Here is a 15,833-nt window from a genome sequence, read left to right on the forward strand (position 1 = left end):
ATAAAACAGTGTCCCCTCAGCACTTCATTACCCAACACGTGTAAACCCCATACATCTCACTTGTTTTACCTTGCAGACAGATCAGTCCTTTCAACACACTTGTGAATAATCTGAATATGGAGAATCACATCTAAGAAGCGAAGCGCGATATGCAATGTTAAATGTGAATTACTGTCAGATTGTTGGGCAATATAAAGGGGTTTTACAGCATATAACAAATATTATATACTAACATCTCCGTTTGGCCAGGAATCCAGCAGAGAGTCACTGTTTGGGTCCCTGATCTTCCTGACCTTTGGCCCGCACCGCAACGCATCAGCCAATAACGGAGCAGTGATGTTGTATCCAGATGGAGAATCGCCGGCTCAGCCACTTTTTGATTTATGGTTTGCCTGCAAACATGATTATCAGCCAAAGACTGGGGACTTGAACGGAGACTGGGCCAGTGGCCGAATAGACAAGGGAGTATATAGTATTTGTTATTTTATGTGTCCATATGCTGTAATAATAAGAAGTGGAAAACCCCTTTAAGACGTCACTTGAAGGATAACATGTCAAAAGCACACTGAGTCTGAAACCTATAAAGTGATTTTATGGGGTGCTCAAATATACAGCTCAGTGGTAGACAAAGATGGGGCGACAAACACTAAACATCACCCAAACAAGCACAACGTAGTCAGAAAATCCCAACCAACACATAGCGTACAATTTCTTCCCATTCAAGGGAGAGGGGAGAAACCTGATGCAGACACTTCTACATCCAAAACACAAGGATGGAGCATACTGAAATCCAACAGCCCAATCACCATGTGCCATTAGGGAAGTGTTGGAGGCCCCAATGACATTGGATGGTTGGCCAGTGCAACTGATATCATCGGATTCAGCCGACGTTATTCTAACATACTTGGCCAGCTTTACTGTACACGGTCGCTGTAGTGTGGCACTATATGGTCCCATATTATGGACCTGCATCCATTTCCAGTGCTGCAGAATAGTGCCTCGGTGTGACGCCTCTAGCGAAGAATACCGCCACAATGGTGGCTTCAAACGCAATGTCAATGTAGTTTTATTATTTAGTTTTTTGAAGCTAAAACTAGGAGTTTATTAAAAATAACAGAGATTAATCTTTCCTATATAACGCACTCCTTATACTATCTATTTCTGATTTTAAAAACAGCAGGTGTGTGTGAACATACCCTAAGACAGCATCGGACTGATCGGGTCATGACTGTTTTTCTCTGATAGGTTATGTAAGTACAAATCTCTCTGTGCCACCATATAAGTGGGAGGTGAATGTTAGCCCATAGACTGCACCATCACTGTAGTAAAGGGAACCTGCCACCTTTTCTGACCACACCACTGTAGGTTATTATGTGAAATCTGCTTTTTAGCTTTCCTTCTGTTATGTTAGAAATCACCTCAGAAGGCCTTATGTAAGATAGCGGAGAAGAGTCACAGCGACCTGTTATCTGAGGAGATGAGTGAAGCTGAGAGGCCGAAGGGGGCGATCACTTTAGGTGATGATATGCTTGGCTCTGTAGCACTTAAACCAGAGAAATTGTGGAGTAGCAGAAAATCTCAACTTTAAATATGTCTCAAAAATGTTACAGAGATAGCATAAGACATACTGATAGGTAATTCAGATTGTGAGCCCTATATGGGACAGTGACTGACCGTGGCTGTAAAGTGCTGCAAAATATGATGGTGCTGTATAAGTGAGGCCTGGTTCACATCTGCGTTCGGTAATCCGTTTGGGGAGTCTGCATTGGGATCCCCTGAATGGACTACCGAATGCATTGACAAGCGGTGTGCAGTGAAAGCACACGGACCCCATAGACTATAATGGGGTCTGTGTGCTCTTCACACGGTCTCTGCACGAGTCATGCGGACAGGAAAGTAGATCATCAAGTACTTCTCTGTCTGCATGTTCCATGCGGACACTGCGCAGAAAGTGTTTTCTTCCGGTGCAGGCGATGAAACTTGTGTAGGCCTCGGGCCTCACGCAGAGCTGACTGCGTATGCCCACAGGCCACAAAAAAATGGCCGCTTACATACTTGATGCTTGATGAGGACGTTCCTGAAGAAGATGGAGGCGGTGCTGGAGAGTTCTCTCGCAGCATTGGGGACGCCCCCAGTGCTGTTTGAGTGCTGCGAGAGAACTCATTTGCACACTGACAAAAAACGGGATTTCTATGGAACAGCGGCGCGGAGAAGACATCTAAAGACATCTAAAGGTAGGAGAAGAATAGTCTTTCTTAAGGCTATTCTTACATGTCAACCAGAAAAAAAAAGTGTTTTAATGGTAGAATCCCTTTAAGATTTTATAGATAAAAATAAAACAATCCAAAACTGTAATTGAATGATGTTTGTGCAATGTGCTACCTGCCATCAATAACCTTATTTATTATTATCCTAGACCCTTCTAGAAACATCCAGGCAACAACTCTCAAGACGCTCGCATACCATATGTTGTTCAATGGAATAGACTTTATAGGAAGACTAAATATTTAATAACATAGAGATAGATTCTGCAAAAAAAAAAAAAAATGCCCGAAACGTGCACTTAATGGACAATACACAAGTAATCTGCTAAGAACGCACGGAAATCAATATCCAATCAATGTTAATTCAGGACTGGATGGAGAGTTCTGGGTTCAGGCCGATGACAAGCTGGAGAATTTATCACCACCTAGTAAATAGCAATTATAAAGGAGAATACTAGCCGTATCACACTCGGATATTCCTACATACAACATTACCATGTGTTATATTACTAGTGGGGAAGATGAAATGATTTGTGAGCGTGCAAGGAGATCAATGCTTACTGTATATTCTGCACGCTTATCGCACGGATGAGCAGGGACAGAATATATCAATATACAACACTACATAATTCTGATGGTTATTGGAAAAGCTGTAACTAAAGTGTATACAGAGTAATAACAAGCAATACTGATGAAATAGACACTGCCTTTAATATGCAGTTACTACCTCTATATGTCCCACTTTACAAGTATGGATACGTATTCAATCAGGACGGTCTATGTACTTGTCACACAAACGCTAATATGGCTACCCAACACCAATATCAAGTCTAAAATAGAATTTTAAGGTTCCTGCTGACAAAATATAAGTGTGAACAACGTTTTGAATGCTGGTTAAATACACAACTACATCTACAATACATATCTACATGAAAGGGGTCCTAAATTTTCAATTATACCTATGGGAAAATAGTTGCCGTTTCTTTAGGTATGATTGACATGTTGCGATTTCCAAAACCACGCCAGTTTTGGAAATCGCCGCATGTCCGCACCACGGTTTTTACTGTAAATTGGGCATGGGATTCACTAGAATCACATCTACTTTACTCTGACTGTAAAACACCACGATTTATCTGGAAGCACGCTGCTGGTGTCTAAGATTTTGAGGCAATTTGCTACTATGTTATAGGAAAGACAATCACACAAGTTATGTTTAAAAAAAAAAAAAAAGGAAAAAGAATGATTGAAGAAATATTTTTAAAAAAATCTCCTTTTAAGGTCCCATAAACTATCGCATCACCTAGATTTTTCTTATTAGCTAAAGTCTGTCAGTAGTAAATTGGTTGCAAACCTAATCTCAAGACCTTGTGACATTGAGTCTACAGTTTCCAAATATGCCTCTGTTATTCAGCTTTGAAGCCCCATTTTTATGTAAATCAGCATTGTAAACCTGCAAAAAAGTGCCTTGAGGAGTGCCTGAGCTTGTCTGGGCATTGTTCTCAACTCCAGATTCCCAGGCAAAACACTTTCCCCTCATCTGCATAAGATCAAAACAACGATTTGCATGAAAAGGGGCTCCAATGTTGAACAAAAGAGCTATATTTGGAAACTATAGAATCCCCTGTACAAGGTGCTGGGATTAGGAGTATAACCAACTTACTGCTAACCAACTTCCTTTTAAACCAGGTAACGACACACTTTTTACTGTAATCTGTTTCTATTTTTGACTGTAGGTTTTGGTGATAGATCTTGACTATGGATCTAGCAAGACTCAATTATATAAGTCAATACAGGACCTGATTTTCCATTATTCCTACTCCCCTACACATGTAAACTTAGACCAATGTCGTAAAATCTAGTCAAGTGCCCAGGATTTTGAGATGAAGCGCACAAAGCAAAAATAAAGACAAAAACAAATATGGGCAACACGGTGGCTCAGAGCCCTGGGTTCGAATCCTGCCAAGGACAAAACATCTGCAAGGAGTTTGTATGTTCTCCCCATGCTTGTGTGGATTTCCTCCCATACTCCAAAGACATACTGATAGGGAAAAATGTAAATTGTGAGGTCTATATGGGGCTCACAATCTAAATTTAAAATAACATATAGAGAGAGAGAGAGCAAAAAGTTGCTACATATTACTCATCACAATACGCCTCCGTAACTTCTAATATGCTAATTCTTCACATAAAGTGCAGTAATCCAAAATTACATTTGACAAATTATTATTTGGCACTCCTCTACACGGCTGAATATCCCACATAGTATTAGCACCACAAGACAGATTAAAGTTTACACATATTAATAGCTTCAGTTCTTGAGAGACTGCAATTCAGTGATGTATTTACTATATGATCCCATTAAGATGGATTAATGTTATTTGCTGAACTAACGGAAGAACAAAGAAAACTTCTCAGCCGCGGTAAACTATACAACAAAACCTGAAGAAGTATCTCACCTTATAACCAGGCCCAAGCTGATGTATAGCAAAGATCTGCGCAGGGTTCAGGGCCTCGATGAACACATACACCGCTCCAAGCTGACCACAAAACACTCTGTTTGCGTCGGCGGTCTCCGATGAACCAAGGAAGCATTTATCATAGCTCTGGAAAATAAAAAAGTGCATCAACAACCAAAACCTAAAATATGCTCGCATAGAAATGAATGGACGTAGCCGGCACGCTAAGCAGCCGGCCGCCGTCAAAGCGGAAGTACCAGGTGCATCCATTCATTTCTATGGAGCGTGCTGATCCGAACAGTACTCGCTCATCTCTAGTTGTTATGCCACTTTCTACATCTCCCCCTTACTGGAGTGAAATTGCAACAATTTTTGTGATTTTTTTAAAAAAGACGTATTTGCTAAATTTGGTGTATAGACCGCTAGATAACCACAGTCACTTTCCCATAGGCAGAGTGGGTCGTGTAAAAATGGAAACAAAAAAATCACAATTTTTTTTTCACTTATTAAGCTGAAGAAGTAACAAACCTCTACTATGTGAATTTTTTAAACCAGAATTTGGGAATTCAGAGCTTCATAAATTTCCCACACTGAATATTAAAGGGTATGTGCCAAAATGAACACTTATGACCTATGAACAGGATAGGTGGTATGTTTCCATTTTGGGGTCCTATCATTGTGAGAATGGCAGGTCACAAGATTGACAAACGTCGCCAAGTAAAGCCATGTATCTTATTTATCTCATATGCAGGTAGAAGTCTAGCCAGTGGAACAGGAACTGATGGCATATTCTATTGTTGTACTATCATTTCTACTGGGGCTGCCATGGGCACCAGGGTGGCTCAGTGGTTAAACCGTTGTCTTATGAGGTTCAAAACTAAACATGATTGTATTGTTTCCACCCTCATTTAGAACATACTAAAGTTTAGGACTTATATTATGAGTCCCAATGTGGACAGGCACTGACGTGAGCAACACAGATTAAATTGGTGCAATATTGATGCCCCCTGTACATTATCTTAAAAGGAGTCGATCACACCGCCCAAGCATATTCACCTGCCAAAACCATGTTACAGAGCACATTTCAGTGACAAACAACATACCTTTATTACATATGTTACTTTTGTAGATTTAGAGAAAAAACAACAACATTGAAGTCTTCTGCAAATAAGGCAGTCAGGGCACCGGCGGCAGGCCTTCATCCCTGGGGGCAGGCCTTCATCCCTGGGGGCAGGCCTTCATCCCTGGGGGCAGGCCTTCATCCCTGGGGGCAGGCCTTCATCCCTGGGGGCAGGCCTTCATCCCTGGGGGCAGGCCTACATCCCTGGGGGCACTACTCTTTCTGCTCAAGTAAGATGAATAATGCCATAGCCGTGAGAGGATCAACTCCTAGTATACAGGGTAGTGCAGGCAGCGTCTGAGTGGTAAGAGCAGTGCTCCGGGCAGCTGAAGGTCTGCCCCCAGTGCACCAAGTGACTTATATGCATAGCACATGGACGCTATTCTGTAAGTCTACGAAAGTGTTCTACATAACAAAGGTATGATGTTTATCACAGTAACATGCTCGGTAACATGGTGGTGACAGTCCAACATGCTCAGGGAGGTGGAGACTCCCTATAAAGTCCAGGAGAACTTCTTTAAACATTATACTAAAAAATGAATGTAATTGTAACGCGGGTTTACGACTTTCCAGCCTAGACAACTGTCACAGCTAATGCTACACTAATACCAAGGATTGTGCCGGTAATATGATTACACCACCAGAGGTGGTATGGTGAAGTATTATAGCTTAATAATGAAGTGACTTCCAGGATAATCTCACACATGAGCTTAGTGTCCTCGTAATGAATACTCACGTCATTGGTGTTGACATGCCACGCCATGTCCCCATAAGATACTAGCTGGCCATTTACATAGCAGCGGATTTCACTGTTTCTCCAACGGTTGTAGATGTGAACAATGCTGATCATGTACCACTGGAACGAAAGAGATTAACCATGTTAGGACAGAATATAGCAGAGTATTAGTAGATATGTCACCTTCGCAGGAAAAGTGTTATAGTATTTGCATATTTCCCTGGCATTCGCAGTCAGTCAGGATTAATAGGTTACATTATTTTCGACTATAGAACACGAAGAAATTCAGGGACTCGAGGAAGGTAGATGTTTCATATGCAACATCTCTGTAGGCCTATTATCCATTTCTAAGTGTGACAAATGGCTAAGCAAATCTTATGAATAAAATGTCTGCCTACTCTTCAGTTGTCTTCTCCTATATGTGATTTATTTTGGTGTCTTTACTTTACATCTGGTTTGTTTTACTGTGAAAGGCTTTATTTTTCTCTCTGACATATTGGGAGAGATTTAGTACACAAGATTTCTGGTGAACAAGGCATGAGAAAGTTGCAAATTATTGTTGCACCTTTTTTTAATCTCTTTTACGCTGCCCTTGGCGATTTGTAGAACGGGGGCATGACAAGGGAGTGTGGCATGGGTAGGGTCTTCAGGCCCACCAGATTATGATTGTATACCCTTCAAATCTATGTTCACGGTAAGCTTGCATGGACTTCAGAGCCTGATGAAGGGTGCAGCTCATTTATGATGAAGAACGCACCTTGCAACCCAATGGAAACTATAATATTCTCTATTTTTTGGCAATTTTTGGTCTGACTCAATAACAGCCCCTGGTTAGTTTTATTTAATGGATAGTAAACAGAAATAATTGGTTATATGTTTAATGTTGGGTTTCCTCCGGATATTCTCCAAAGACGTACTGATAGGGAATGTAGATTGTCAGCCCTATATGTAATGGTGGCGCAAACACTCAGCCAACTCTCAATTTACTTGAATGGGACTGTTCGATGTCACTAACCTGGAAGTCCCATAGACGATTATAGAGCAATGGTCAAGAATTTGCATTGCTTCTCTATTCAAATGGCGAACCTGTGGCCACCTAGCGATCAGACGCTTACACCTATCTTTTTTTGTCTCTGACACGAATATACACATAAGAAGATCAGAACTGTGAATTTTTTACTTTTATTTTTTTAACTAAATGTACTTTTCGGTCAGTGTGTATGCTGGGTGCTTATACTGGACCATTTACAACTGGCAGAAAAATCGTCTTCCATTTTTTGTAGGAGTCCAGAGAGCGCCGAGTCCTTCTCACTAGGTACAATTACCGCATTGTCAATCAGCTATTCAATTCCCAAAGGGAGCGAGCGGTGAAGTTCAGACATTCATTATAACTGATGCGAAAAGGAAATATAAAACTCAATTGATACAACTTAAGGATTTCAGATCCCCTGCTTCATAATTTAGTTTGTGTCGTGGCTCTAAAACCATTCTAAGGCATATATCACCATCACAGGATGTTATCCAGAGACATGTTATTAAATATTTCCACTGGAATTAGACTAAACTAATGAGTTCACATAGAAATTAGACAAAGAAAGAGACAGAGATCTACAGGGTGAGAGAGAGACAGGCAGGGAGAAAGAGACCGATGAAGAGTGCAGAGGAAACAAAGAGAGAGAAAAAAAAAAACGCAAGAAAAAGCAGTGCAATAGGCGGTGCCAAACAAGCAATGAAGTAGTTACAGACAGCAAAGGAGAGATTAAGTCATAAAAAGCAATAGATAGAGGGAGTAAGAAAAGATAAAAGCAACAGACAATGAGAACACACGAAATATAGAAGAGACATATAGAGTAACAGAGGGTGAGGTATATAAGTATCGACAGCAGAGAAAGTAAGGGCTAGTTCACACTGGGCAAAATGGTTAGGATTTTGACACGGAATCTGGGTCAAAATTCTGCCACCTCCCATTGAAATCAATGGGAGACGGTCATTTCCTTTTTCCATGAGCCGTTTACTCCTGCTTGTGGCAAAAAGAAGCGAGCTGCCCTTTCTTCAGGTGGATTCCGCGGCTGATTCAGCGTCCGCCTAGCGACACCACCCTCCGGACTAGGCCCATTCATTTGGGCCTAATCCGGAGTGGAAAGCCGCGATGGGATGTTAGTGCACTGCACTGACATCCTGTCACAGCAGCCGCGATGGAATGTGTTGACGCGGAACCCCATGTGAACTAGCCCTTAAGACAGGTAGAATAAGGAAGAGATAAAAAGAAAGAAGGCAGATAGTGGTATATGGTAAGGAGGAATAAGAGAGCACTGGACTACCAGAAAGACAATGAAAAAGACAAAGGAGATGGCGACGAGACAGAACAACACAGAACGAAAGAGACCACAATGGCGATAGAAAGTGAGATTGACAATCTAAACCTTTGTTCACATCTGCCTGTTGTTTGCATTCCTACCTGTGTATGACGCAGGCGTCTACTAACAAGAAAACACACAGTACATGGTATAAATTATTTTGATGTGTCCCTTTTTTGCTTTTCTATACAGTAAGGGCCAGCACTATATACAACAAAGAGGTGTGAACAAGAATTTATTACATGTATATTAGAAAGGTGACTGATACCCTATTGTCTACACAACTAAATCAAGTCCTGAAAACCAGAATACCTCTTCAAGGTAAACCCTGCTAATAAATGGATGGAAGCGCAACATATGGGAATTTACGATCTGTAGAGAGAAGTGAGATTGTTGACCCTGCCGCAGGTTTATTTCTGCTCATTTACCTTGCGAGGCTGGAAGTCGTACTTCACACAGTGCTGGAAACCTTTTCCTTTTGACTTCAGGGATGTGACTATCAAACAATTCCCCACAAAATGTGCAGAATAACCAACACCTTTACTTGTGCGAAAGCTAAAAACAGAAAATCAAGAAAAGTTACTTGTTTATCACATCATTAATACCAACAGATAAAAGTCATCCAAACAGCAAAGACTCAACGTTGTAGCCAAAGGTGGGAAATGGCATTAGATCATACATTAAGTGATTATTTACTCTATCTATCTCCTATCTATCTATCTATCTATCTATCTATCTATCTATCTCCTATCTATCTATCTATCTATCTATCTATCTATCTATCTATCTCCTATCTATCTATCTATCTATCTATCTATCTCCTATCTATCTATCTATCTATCTATCTATCTCCTATCTATCTATCTATCTATCTATCTATCTATCTATCTATCTCCTATCTATCTATCTATCTATCTATCTATCTATCTATCTCCTATCTATCTATCTAATCTCCTATCCTATCTATCTATCTATCTATCTATCTATCTATCTATCTATCTATCTCCTATCTATCTATCTATCTATCTATCTATCTATCTATCTCCTATCTATCTCCTATCTATCTATCTATCTATCTCCTATCTATCTATCTATCTATCTATCTATCTATCTATCTATCTATCTATCTCCTATCTATCTATCTATCTATCTATCTCCTATCTATCTATCTATCTATCTATCTATCTATCTATCTCCTATCTATCTATCTATCTATCTATCTATCTCCTATCTATCTATCTATCTATCTATCTATCTATCTATCTATCTATCTCCTATCTATCTATCTATCTATCTATCTATCTATCTATCTATCTATCTCCTATCTATCTATCTATCTATCTATCTAATCTCCTATCTATCTATCTATCTATCTATCTATCTATCTATCCAATCCCACAATGCCCCTGCACCACCGCTTTAGTAGACCCTAACACCGTTGTTTACCTGACTGCACTGACAATGAGCCCACCTACTTATGTGACTGCTGCAGTCAAGCATTAGCTTTGGTAGCAGCGGTGACGCAGGGCAACCAATTTATCAAAGACCAGCACGAACTATCAGAATGGCCCGTGTCGGAGAATTAAGGAATGTACGCCAATGTCTCCTTTTCTTTTTTTTTTTTTTAATTCTCTTAAAAACACTTCAATGACACTCTTCCAATTTTTGCCCAATTTCAATTATAAATGAGTGTGTGTGTATTGTATTGTTTCTGAACAACATGCCAACACTAGTATTCTGAAGTTATGTGCTCCCCTCTGGAGCTCCTATCTCATCTCTGCGGCACACAGTGATTCCTGCGTGAGCAAGAGGTCAAACTCAAAATTAGCGCCTTGATCTGATTCCATAGACCTGTCTTGATGTTGCTCCAGAAGAAATCACATAACTTCAAGCTGTCAGTAAGGTTATTCAATCACATTATAGTACATACAGGATCAATTTAAAATAGAGAGGACCATTTTTATTTTATTTCTATATTAGAGTACTTCTTTCCATAGCGGAGCACTACAAGAGCGATGTACTACTCAAAATAGAAATTGAACAAGTGAAACTTCATGACTTATTACTAGAGATGAGCGAATATGCTCGATCGAATACCTCGGCCGTATAGCTCCCGGCGGCAGGGAAGGTGGAAGGGGCAGTATAAATTCGATGACTCAGAAGTGTTTTTGCACCGGGAGCTATGCAGCCGAGGTATTCGATCGAGCATATTCACTCATCTCTACTTATTACGGATAGTTTAAGTTTTAACGTCTATCTAAATTCAGCTTCATTTAAAAGCTCATTGCACATTACTTTTTGTGTACATTTAATGTCATAGGAAATGTGCCGGTGCATACGTTAAAAAGACCCAAAAATAGACTTCAGTGATCCAAATGTTAAAGGGGTTACGTAGGGAGAGAAAAGTTGTCTCTGTACTGGATAAAATTAGATTTGGGTGGTTTTCTTGCTCAGGCCTCCAAGAAAGCTGCAGAGATGTTGATGCCCAAGAAGGATCGTATTGCTCTCTATGAGCTCCTCTTCAAGGAGGGCGTCATGGTGGCCAAGAAAGACGTACATATGCCCAAGCATCCTAAGCTCACAGACAAGAACGTGCCCAACCTCAATGTCATGAAGGCCATGCAGTCTCTGAAGTCTCACAGTTATATGAAGGAGCAGTTTGCCTGGCGCCACTTCTATTGGTACCTGACAAATGAGGGCATCCAGTACCAGTGGGATTTCCTGCACCTGCCCCCAGAGATCGTCCCTGCAAGTGTTTTATGTTCATGTGCCACACGTTCCGAAAAATCCACCTGAACTTAATTTACAGTGAATTGCTTAACATTTCTGTGTAGAATGCACACCATACCCAATCTACCAAGTCTGAATATGGTCTGAGGGTCATTCCTGCTTTCAAATAATAAGTACAAAAAACAAAGCCGCCCCCCTCAAAAAAGTGCCTGTAACTACAGTTTTATTTTCTGAAAATGAATTGCCATCTATAACCTGAATTAAATCAGATTTCTGAATAGCCTCCCCGCTGCGGCACGGCATACACATACGGTAGTAGTACTATGGCGGTTTTACAATAGCTCAGGGAAATGTATACAAATTACCGCAGCTGTATACTGTGTCTAGCAAAATGCTTACAAAGCTAAAAACGGCGATAAAGGATTAAAACTACTACTAATGACTGTAGTAGGAAATGCCTATTTAAAGGGAATGTCTATTGTATTTAATTGTAGTTTGGTGAATTAGATGCAAGTCTATAAATGAGAAATGTAATGTTCTGTCCCCCAACTTCTATAGCAATTACTTTTAAAGTAATTTTTAATACCTTCCCTGAGGGCGGCCATATTGGAGTCACACACTTCCTGCCTGTATTGTCTTTCTATATAGTACAGCAGGATGTGTGTGTGCGTGTTTTATGGCAGCTGAAAAGGATGGGAGTTAAATTATAGAGAAATCTCATAGATGAATGCCATCTCCTGCGGGGAGAGACAGGGGACATACAGAGTCTAATCTGTGTGTATATTTCTATACTGCTTCACCTGAGCCTCCAGAATGGCCATTAAAGGGGCAGGCTGCCTTATAAGGGTTACATTACGTGATGGCATGGGAAACAACCATAGACCGTGCCGTGCTCAGTGTTATTCAATTATGGCCACTGATGGATGATGGAGTCAGATCACATGTCCTATTCATCAGCAGCCATGTTGGGACCAAAAGCGTCATAAAGTTAGTCAGAACACTGAGGGGGATGGCGTTTGCCGGAGGAGAATCTTGACACTGATGGGCTTATAACAATATAATAGCTTGTTGTTCATTTTGAGCACATTTATGAAATTTATGGTAAACTGGTCTTTTAAGGCACACATTAGGAAAAACTTGTGATTTTTGTTGCAGATTTTGATGCAGTTTTTGAAATAAAGACAAGAGTAGATTAAGTAGAAAGGATATGTACAAGCACTTCCTTTATACTATTTCCCATTTCTTTTGAAGCCACTTTGGGTTTGGCTTAAAAAAATAAAAAAACACACAGAAAAAGGTTTTTTGCAACACGCGGCATCAGTCCAAGGGTGCATTCACACTAAGTATATGCTGACTGATTCTGAACGTTAAAACACGTTCAGAATCAGCACGTACAAAGCAGATCCCATTCATTTCAATGAGCCGGCATATGCGCGTATCCCATTGAAACCAATAGGGAAAAAAGCAGCCCATTCATTTCAATGGGTAGCGCTCGTATGCCGGCTCCCATTGAAATGAACGGGTTCTGCTTGGTACGCGCTTAAAGGGGTTTTCCAGCAAATAGGGCTTATACTGGAATACATGTCTTCTAAATCCTGTCTCTCTGGTGCCTGCTATTCTCTACTAACGGGTTTGATTGACAAACCAAGGAAATGCCCTGAGATGCCCATTCAGTCAATCACTATCTGTATCAGTCACCCGTTTCGGCCAGTGGTTGGCACCTCTACGCATTTCCCATGTATGTAGATAACTAAGCATTGATTGGAATGATTCCATTTCTGACTGCTCCTCCATTCAGAATGGGAAGCAAACCCTTCCCTACCTATTATCCATTTGCTGGAACCCCCACCGATCTACAACATATCTCCTAGCTACAGTTGCTGAAGTGGGAACACCCCTTTAAGGAAATACAAGGGCTACTGGAGAGAGCATCAATAAACACCGTAGGTTTAACGTATTTTGGTTCACACTGCCAAAAAGACGGATAGATGGTTGCACACTGCAGGCGTGGTGCGTGGACACCCTTGTCATCTCACAATCATCATCTTTTTTGTACAGTTTATATGCAGCAGTGTTTAGGCACATGGCCCAATGTCTCAATGACTGAGATTTTCTTTAAGATCTGACAAATGACTTCAGGATAAATCCCATCGGGTATAAAATGACAATGCCGCGGCATGTTCATTTCCATCATACAGGAGCTTTTAGTTCAATCATTTTAAAGCCTGGGATACATTCACGAGTCGTATTAATAGCTGCAGGCGGCTGAATGACACATGAGGTGTGGTATATACCAGGTTATGTAATAGAAAATGGAATGGAAAAATGTAGGACCTGCTGGGCAATAAATGTAAATCTGAGAAATGCCATCCTGTGTTGAGCTTGGAAAGGTCACAACGAAAAATAGACCAAAATACCCAGTATAGGAAAATCGTGAGAGAAAGATTACTATACAGGAATAGAATCATTGTGAAATACAAAGGTGGCTTTTACCACCCATACAAATGAAGGTCTACGACATGGATGTACCTTCATTTGCGCAACCTGCAACCTGTAGAAAATTAGAGAAAAATTTCCAATATACTTCTCATTAGAATTCTTCACTTATCCACCTTCCTGCATAGCCAACGTCACTTGTTCAGGTGTTCTGACTATGCTGCAGTAATATCCTGTCTATAGTAAGGTAATATTGTATGGCAGTGACCTGGACAATGCGGTCACAAATCCGGACATCCATACGGATAAAACTTTACCGCAAACTATATTGCTTACAAAGCCCGATTCTTATATATGTATATATTTTATATGTATTCGCGTTACTAATAAACTACTATATTCTTTATATGTTTCATGACTTTTTGTTGACCCCATTTCTTTTAGTTTGCAAAGCTTTACTGCTGCCTAGTCATAAGATCAAACTGAGGAAGAATTCAGATAGTACGAATATTAAATTTTTACTATTTTCGACAGGTTCCCTGCGCTCTTGTAGAACACCGGGCAACATATTTGGCAAGATGATGTATTATGGAAAGAACAGTTTGGTCCAGTTATAGAGAAATTGATAATCTGACAAGAGAAGTAGAAAACTTAACTGTAAATTTCTTAAAAAGTAACATTTTTGTATCAACATTTCCTCAAGGCTTTATATAGTTAGAAAAAGTTTTTTATTAAATGTTTTAATTTAATTCTACTGGATGCAGACAAAGACAATTTTTATATATTTGTATGGACAATGACCAATGGTGAGGCTGAGGAATTGCCATGTTCTGGCTGGTGACAACACAAAATAAAGAGATTAGGGAGCCTTCACATGGAGTAAATACTCGCTCATTCTGAACGTAAAACTCGTTCAGAGTGAGCGGTGTTAAGACAGATCCCATTGATTTCTATGGGTGCCGGCATATGCGCGCTCCCCATTGAAATCAATGGGAGGCTTTTTTACCTATTGCTTTCAATGTGATACGCACGTATGCCGGCACCCATTCAAGTCAATGGGATCTGTTTTTTACACAGCTCACTCTGAACGAGTTTTACGTTCAGAATGAGTGAGCGTTTACTCCGTGTGAAGGCTCCCTAGAAAGTCATAAACTAGGATATATAATCATATAGAATCCATTAAGATAAATGGAATTTTTTTCGCATAAATTTAATTCCATGTGCAAAAATACAAACCATGCCAATACATTCACTCACCAATACAGGTAAGGTTTATCCTTGTCAACATTTATATTATTTAAAGGATCCATACGAAACCACGTGTTCAGTGTGAAGCCACTCTGATAAGGCCACTTGGCAATAGGAGGCAGTGCAATAGCCTAAAATGAGAAGAATAGAAATATTATACTAGAACTACACAGCATGTTATAGTATATGGTATGGCTCCGATAGACCAGAACAATGGATAAGCAGGCCAATACAATGGCAGTCACATACAGAGTTCAATGGACCCCATTAAACTATAATGGGATCCATTGAGTGTCCATTTTTAAAAACTGAAATTGCCGGAGACAAAAAGTTGAACTTGTAGGCCTATAGCTCTCCATTGGAGGCATTCTTCCCCCCCCCCCCCCCAACAGGCCCTGATCTTATAGCCCGACTGAAAGACAAACGCAGTTTAGAACACCTCACTGCCTCCTTGAATAACGCTTTGGATGTAGAGATGAGCGAACA

The 15,833-nt window shown here is 40.3% G+C and overlaps 1 protein-coding gene across 5 annotated transcripts in view; it reads right to left on the reverse strand.

Annotated features, from left to right (window-relative positions):
* The window catches only part of NBEA (neurobeachin), a 561,077-nt gene that overhangs the window by 393,318 nt on the left and 151,926 nt on the right, over positions 1-15,833 (reverse strand). For all 5 annotated transcript variants that reach the window (XM_075265948.1, XM_075265946.1, XM_075265944.1 and 2 more), the window contains exons 5-8: positions 15,357-15,478; positions 9,362-9,488; positions 6,577-6,696; positions 4,721-4,867 (exon numbers count right to left, since the gene is read on the reverse strand). In XM_075265948.1, coding sequence (XP_075122049.1) covers positions 4,721-4,867; positions 6,577-6,696; positions 9,362-9,488; positions 15,357-15,478 — 516 coding nt within the window. The remainder of the gene's footprint in view (positions 1-4,720; positions 4,868-6,576; positions 6,697-9,361; positions 9,489-15,356; positions 15,479-15,833) is intronic.

Source organism: Leptodactylus fuscus, chromosome 2 (assembly GCF_031893055.1).
Source record: "Leptodactylus fuscus isolate aLepFus1 chromosome 2, aLepFus1.hap2, whole genome shotgun sequence".
Taxonomy (NCBI): domain Eukaryota; kingdom Metazoa; phylum Chordata; class Amphibia; order Anura; family Leptodactylidae; genus Leptodactylus; species Leptodactylus fuscus.